Source organism: Mytilus trossulus, chromosome 3 (genome assembly GCF_036588685.1).
Source record: "Mytilus trossulus isolate FHL-02 chromosome 3, PNRI_Mtr1.1.1.hap1, whole genome shotgun sequence".
In the NCBI taxonomy this organism is placed as follows: Eukaryota; Metazoa; Mollusca; class Bivalvia; order Mytilida; family Mytilidae; genus Mytilus; species Mytilus trossulus.
Window position 1 is genome coordinate 20460523 of NC_086375.1, and position 6380 is coordinate 20466902.

Below are 6380 nucleotides of genomic sequence, written 5' to 3' on the forward strand. Positions count from 1 at the left end.
AAATATGTCCGGCATTACAATATTGGTACTGAGTAGCATTATCTTTCTGAGTGTCAGTTATCAAAAGTCATACAAAATAAAACTAAACGAGATACTCAAATTAAAAAAATGATAATTAGAAAAAACAAAACAATTCTAGTGTGATGTGATATTTTGAAAAACAGATGTTATTGTTTTTCGGTGAATTTGTAAATATTTTGTGAATTGACTTGGTAATATGTACATCTGTCTGTAATTATAAAAGAAAGTTTATCAATATAATAGTAAACACGATATCAATTTCGGAATATCGGAATATCGGAATATCGGAATTTCACACAAGGGTAAAACTATATGGCACCGATAATTTCGTTGCGGGGCCATAATTTAGACAATGTAAGGTCATGAGAATAAGCGAAATATTAGAAAAATCAAATTAAATCATATGTATCAACTTCAAGACGAGCAACATTGCCGGTAAAATAAAATATATAAGGGAAGCTTTAAGGCGGTTGACAATAAAAAAAAAGTCTTTAATAAATTAGAAAAAATGGTGCAAATTATATATGCATAATATGCTGCAGGATGAGCATATATTGGCGAAAAAATATATAGCAGGGAATATAAAAAAGAAGATGTGGTATGATTGTCAATGAGGCCTTTCATTAAGACGATGAACCATAATCTGCGTGGAAATAAAACATCAGCATTGTTAATAACAGGAATTTTGTACTTTTTTTTTTAGCTAGCCCAACAAGATAAACTTTCAAACACATGGTGACAGTGTGAATTGTTAACGCATATCCATGATTAACACACACATATATAATTCGTGTCAAATTGAGCCCAACTTTTGTTCTTTTCTCAGCGTTGCAAGTGCCCTACGCGCCATTCATGCAATATGTAATATAATAATGTTTGTTTAGCAGTTATTCTCATTTTTTGAAATATGGCACAAATGCACAGGGTATCTATAATGGAAAATAAGTAGACTCGATTGACATGTATAATGCCCCTTTTTCGTTGTTTTCCTTTTTCATATATACAATATTTGACTAGACGCCTCAGAAAGCAACATGTTCTTTTTGTATCTTCTTTATATCAAATAATTTCTAGTGACAGCATTGAATCATCTACCGGCATAGAATGCATAGATAGTATTTACATAAATTTTAAAAATATCATCGACATAACATTGGATATACACTGGTTCAAATGATTTATTGATTTGTGATATTCAACAATAAAAACTGGTAGATTGCATTTGTAAAATGTATATATAAAGTATTCAAATAAAGATCTCTGGAAAACATTTATTGTTTTAACAGATGCGTGTTAAAAAACGCATTAGTTTCTGATTTGAAAAAAAAATTGAATTTCTGGTTTAAGATAATCCAATTATTCAGAAATAATGCAACAAAGTAATTTGTGTTTAGCACTTTCCGAAGACTTATGAAGTATTGCAAATCACAGAGGAATAAAGCACAGTCTCGTGTTGTAAGAAACGAAACAAAGATATTTTAAACAGCACAAGACAGATCAATTGAAGCACTTTGAATTTAGTTATAAAATAAAAATTAAAAAAAAAAAACGAGACTCGTCAAACCGATGAATACAATTATAATTGGATGGAATCGGACGACAAAGGCAATGAATACTACCACCATCGTGTCTGGGGTTGCATAAGGGGATGTGTATAGCTTGGTAAAACATTCATATTATGGTTCATGTTCATGTTAAGGTTCATGGAGTTCATAGATCCCACTGCTGAATTATAAGAACAACTCATGTTCATATTGTTTATACTGGATGATATAGACGAGGGGTTCATACCAGACATAGAGTTGTTCATACCAGGAAGTGATACCATAGAATTCATGTTCATATTTTGTAACTGTTGATGATTTAAAGATGAACCTATATTTTGTTGTAGCGCTAGTTGATCAGGAGACTTAACCATAGAGTTATTCATACTTGGTTGACATGGTTTTCCATCGCGCACAAGAACCGGTACTGCCACGCGCCGAGGCGATGGCAAAGGGTTAAGATCAAGTCCTTTTTCTTGCCTAGAGCGCTTTAATTTGTAACGATGATTCTGAAACCATATTTTAACTTGCACCGGAGTAAGTCTTATAATACTGGCTAAATGTTCTCTCTCTGGTGCTGAAAGATATCTTTGTTGTCTAAAACGACGTTCAAGTTCGTAAGTTTGGGCTTTAGAAAATAGAACTCTTCGCTTTCGTTTCTTTTGTGATTCGCTATTATTAGAGTTATTTTCACCGCTTTTTTCACAATTGTTGTCACTATTTCCTTCTGATTTCACCGTTGTGTGTTTTTTATTAACACCAGGATGACTTTCTGTTGCGGAAATATCACTAGAATGACTTGAATCGCCTGGAGAGTTCAGGTGTGATACATCTGAAAAGAGAAATCACTTAATAAACGCCTTCAATCAGAAAATTCCCACTACAATCTAATTAAAAGCGTTTACACACAGTAACAACCCTGGTCGGAATTCATCACCCAAATATAATGGGTATTGATACGGATTATTTAGGAACAGCTATGATGAAATTTTATTGGCAAGCTTGATGAAAACATCTTTTAAATTTGTTCAAACGCCCCGTCAACACCTGGGGAAAACATCCTATACAAAAAATTCCCAGGAGCGATTCTAAACATCAATTGTTATGTAATTTTTAAATAAGAACTTTGAATTGATTATTTTATTTTATAAATATCTTGTACTGTTAAACTTTATACGATTTTCTAACTTTATTTTATACATTTTTATTAATATATATTAACGTGCAATATTCGTTATGGATAAATATGGATAAAAAATCTTTGCATTTAGGCAATTTCATTTAATGCAATAGGTACCATTTTTTGGGGTTAAATTTTAAGGGGAACTTAATCGTAAAAAAAATTAAACTCGCACTAATACAACAAAAACATATATGCTACAGTGATTAAATGAAAGTGATAGCACAATTTGAAAATACTGTATGCTTATTGTATAATAATTCGTGATAATAGGGCCACACACAAACGTATTAATTTGATGAATTTTGTCAAATATGAAATAGATTTTCAACAATGTTTAAAAGCTTAATGGTGTTAGATTTTGCATTTAACATTGATCAATATAGACAACTGTTTGTTATTTGTACCAATTTACCTCCAAATATTCAGTTCAAATAATACAAGTAAAGGCCATATAATGATTTACGTTTGAAGAGTAAAGGGAATGAGCGTTAGCAACTATCAATACAATGGGACGAAGAAATTACACGAACAACCACAACAGTTATATGCTGTAATTGATGTATAATACTTTAAAATGTAAAAACTACGAGTTTTAATTCTCAGATAAGTGGATATCAATTTATTCAAATACAAGTAATCATGCAAGATAGAAACTATCTGACTTAATATAAATTATTTTATTTAATCTGTGAAATTCGCCAATCCCATTAAATGTGCAACTGCCGAATATTTAGCTTATAAAAGTTGCATTATTATTCACCGAATTATTGTTTCATATTTTACTGAACGAGCAACCATAGATATAAAAACACACGCTAATATAATTAATGTATATAATCTGAATTACAATAGATGCTTATACACTTAAAATCACAAAATATTTGTATAAATTTAAATTAGTTTTAAAAGGATTTAGTGTTCATCATAACAATTGGTACAGTGAGTTGACTGGTTGCCGAATGTAATCAGAAATAACTAATTCACTCTGACATGATATTCGATTTTTTTTTTCTGTTCATTATTTCCTTTATAGAATCTAAAAATAAATAAAAAAATATTGAAGAGTTTGCGATTTTTTACTTCTCAACTCAAATCATGTTTTGTCATACATGATTTGTTTCTGAATTCTTTTCAGAGAATTGTATCTTCAAAAATATAGATAGTCATGAATAAGACAAAACTTAAACAAATTTATAGGTTCAGTACTTTTTCTAAAACTTGAAATTTACTAAGTTTAGTAATGTACATGAAACATAACCTATATATATACATATATATTAGGTTTATTTCATATTCTTATATTAACATTTGCTATGTACTGATAAATATAACATTCCATAAAGATAACACGTATCATTATTAGTCATTTACTTAAAATGACGAGCGTCCAAACAACTAATTCCCAGTGTGAAGATATTCCATGCAGATATCTATCAATTTAGTATACATTTTCCTTTGCTTATAGTTATGTTCGTGTTTTAATTCGTTTGAATCCTAATTCATCTTGTAGATAAATTTGAAAAGTTCAAAAATTAAATTTATATTACTTTAAATGAAGCTTCTGTTGGCTTGTTTGAAGGAAAACTAAATGCTGGGCGAAAAGTGACTATTGCTTTCTATTATTTTTTAAATGCGATCTTAAAATTACAGTTAACTTTTCGTATATTTATTTTATCATTTAAATATAATTTATTTCTTCCACGGAAATTTTCGGTCAAAAAATAAATATATTAAGCTCTGGTTTTAATGTTTTATATCTACAAGTGGTTTTAAAAAATAAAAACAATACAGTACAAATAACATGCTATTTCCCGTATATTCTTGTTGAAATAATAAATCTTTTCCCTCAACAAAAACAGAGTAAATACATGTAGTGTTTGGATTGTACATTTGTATATATAAAGAAAAGCCCATTGCACTATAGCAGAAAGAGTATAAATAATATGTATATAACAGAATTGTATTGTTTATTTTATTGAAATTATTGTTGAATATTAAATTGTCGATGTAAATGATAAAAATCTGATTATTTAAAAAGTTGAATTGTTTATCAGCACACGTTACAGAATAATCTATTAGAAGACTTTATAATGTTTGATTTTGATAATGCCCAAGTCGTAAAACTTCAACGGATAAAATTGTGCAAAGTCAAACCTAGTTTTATACTTAAATAGATATCAATGCGGTCTCATAATTATGTCGATAAAGCAACGAAACAAAGACAATGTACTGCATTATTACTATGACTAAAAAATTTCTACTTTTATCTTTATTTTCTAACGTAATCTATAAAGTATAAATGTCGTTGGTATCTAACAAAACTGTTGGTGTCTCTTGAGATGCATTTAGACAATTTTGAGGCGTGTTTAAAGACATACTTTTGTTTAAAGACATTCTTTTGTCTCATGTTATCACAAGACACTGATGATCATTTCCTGAATTAGTCATGGTAATTTTAATATAGTAGTATATTAGGAAAAACGGTAATCTGTTACATGTACAACAATATAAAGGTGTTTTGTCACCCAAAAGTTCACGTCTTTATGTTAGTACTTACTTGAGTACGTGTTTTTTCGTTAATACTTACTTGAGTACGTGTTGTTTTGTTAGTACTTATTTAAGTATAGTATATTTTGGTCAGTACTTACTTGAGTATGGTATATTTTCGTTAGTCTGTAACCATCTACTGTATGGATTGTCGTTATCATAGTAGCTCGTAACTCCAGGCAAATCACTTACATCAGGTACGGATGGAATAGATGATAAAACATTACTGTTTACTGTTGGGGTTTGAGAATCTACAGGACTACAACTTATTTTTCCTTTAGGCAAATCCAAAATATCCTTCACTGAAAAGCTACTGCTATGTTTCTCTCCATTCATAACTTCCAGCGGGACCTCCATTTAAGTGTAAAAATTGATTTTATGCTTAGATAGTAAAATCGGGAGCACTTCAAACACAAACTGGGCACTTCACCAACGTGGATTGCCTCTTAGGTTAGTTTCTCCTCGAATTAAGAAGCCATGCGAGCAGCATAGCAAAAACTGTCACTTTAACCGTGCTATTACCATTAATGCCTTGTCATGAGGAAAATTGAGGGCGTGTCCATGTTGGTTAGGATTCTGGTAGGACAATAAAACCACCCGGAAAATACAAATTTTATTGGAGATTTCATCCAGAAAATGTAACGCCTACCTGGATTTAATTTGTTTATTTAAAGGCGTGGTTAGTGGAAAATCGATGGTGTTTTAAAGCCCTAATAAGAAGTCATTTCTGTCTGCATAGATCGTATCATGCCGAATAATCACTAAACTTTCAATTTTTACACTTGTATTAAATAATTATTAGAAAGCTCTTCTAAAGCTTGTTTTCTCTCTTTACATAAATGTTCTATTCAAATAGGTTATACTTGAATAACTGAGATGCTGTCCACTACAAATGTGGGACTAACTTTAAATATATTATTGCTGATAAATAAATAAAGTCGTTATTACATTAGAGTAGATCACTTGACGGATACTTCAAAACCTTTGCCAATGTTAACATTAACTATAGTGGTTTTTCAATATCAGAAATAATGTTATCATATACACTAGAAAAGACCCATCTACAATCATTGTGAAGTCGTTTG

General features: G+C 30.1%; 1 protein-coding gene across 1 annotated transcript; it reads right to left on the bottom strand.

Moving 5' to 3' along the window:
* Positions 1 to 541: 541 nt before the first annotated feature.
* Positions 542 to 5875, bottom strand: LOC134710342 (homeobox protein Nkx-2.2a-like). Its single transcript, XM_063570681.1, has 2 exons — positions 5397 to 5875; positions 542 to 2397 (listed from the first exon to the last, which is right to left on the bottom strand). The coding sequence occupies exons 1-2, from the start codon at positions 5650 to 5652 to the stop codon at positions 1637 to 1639; spliced, it is 1017 nt and encodes a 338-aa protein (XP_063426751.1). The 5' UTR covers positions 5653 to 5875; the 3' UTR covers positions 542 to 1636.
* Positions 5876 to 6380: the final 505 nt, after the last annotated feature.

Bases quoted from the DNA above. Each gene is read 5' to 3' on its own strand.
- LOC134710342 (XM_063570681.1), bottom strand. From the start codon at position 5,652: ATGGAGGTCCCGCTGGAAGTTATGAATGGAGAGAAACATAGCAGTAGC. The intron at 2,398-5,396 runs GTAAGTACTGAC...TTCTCTTTTCAG, and splicing joins CGAAAATATACCATACTCAA to ATGTATCACACCTGAACTCT.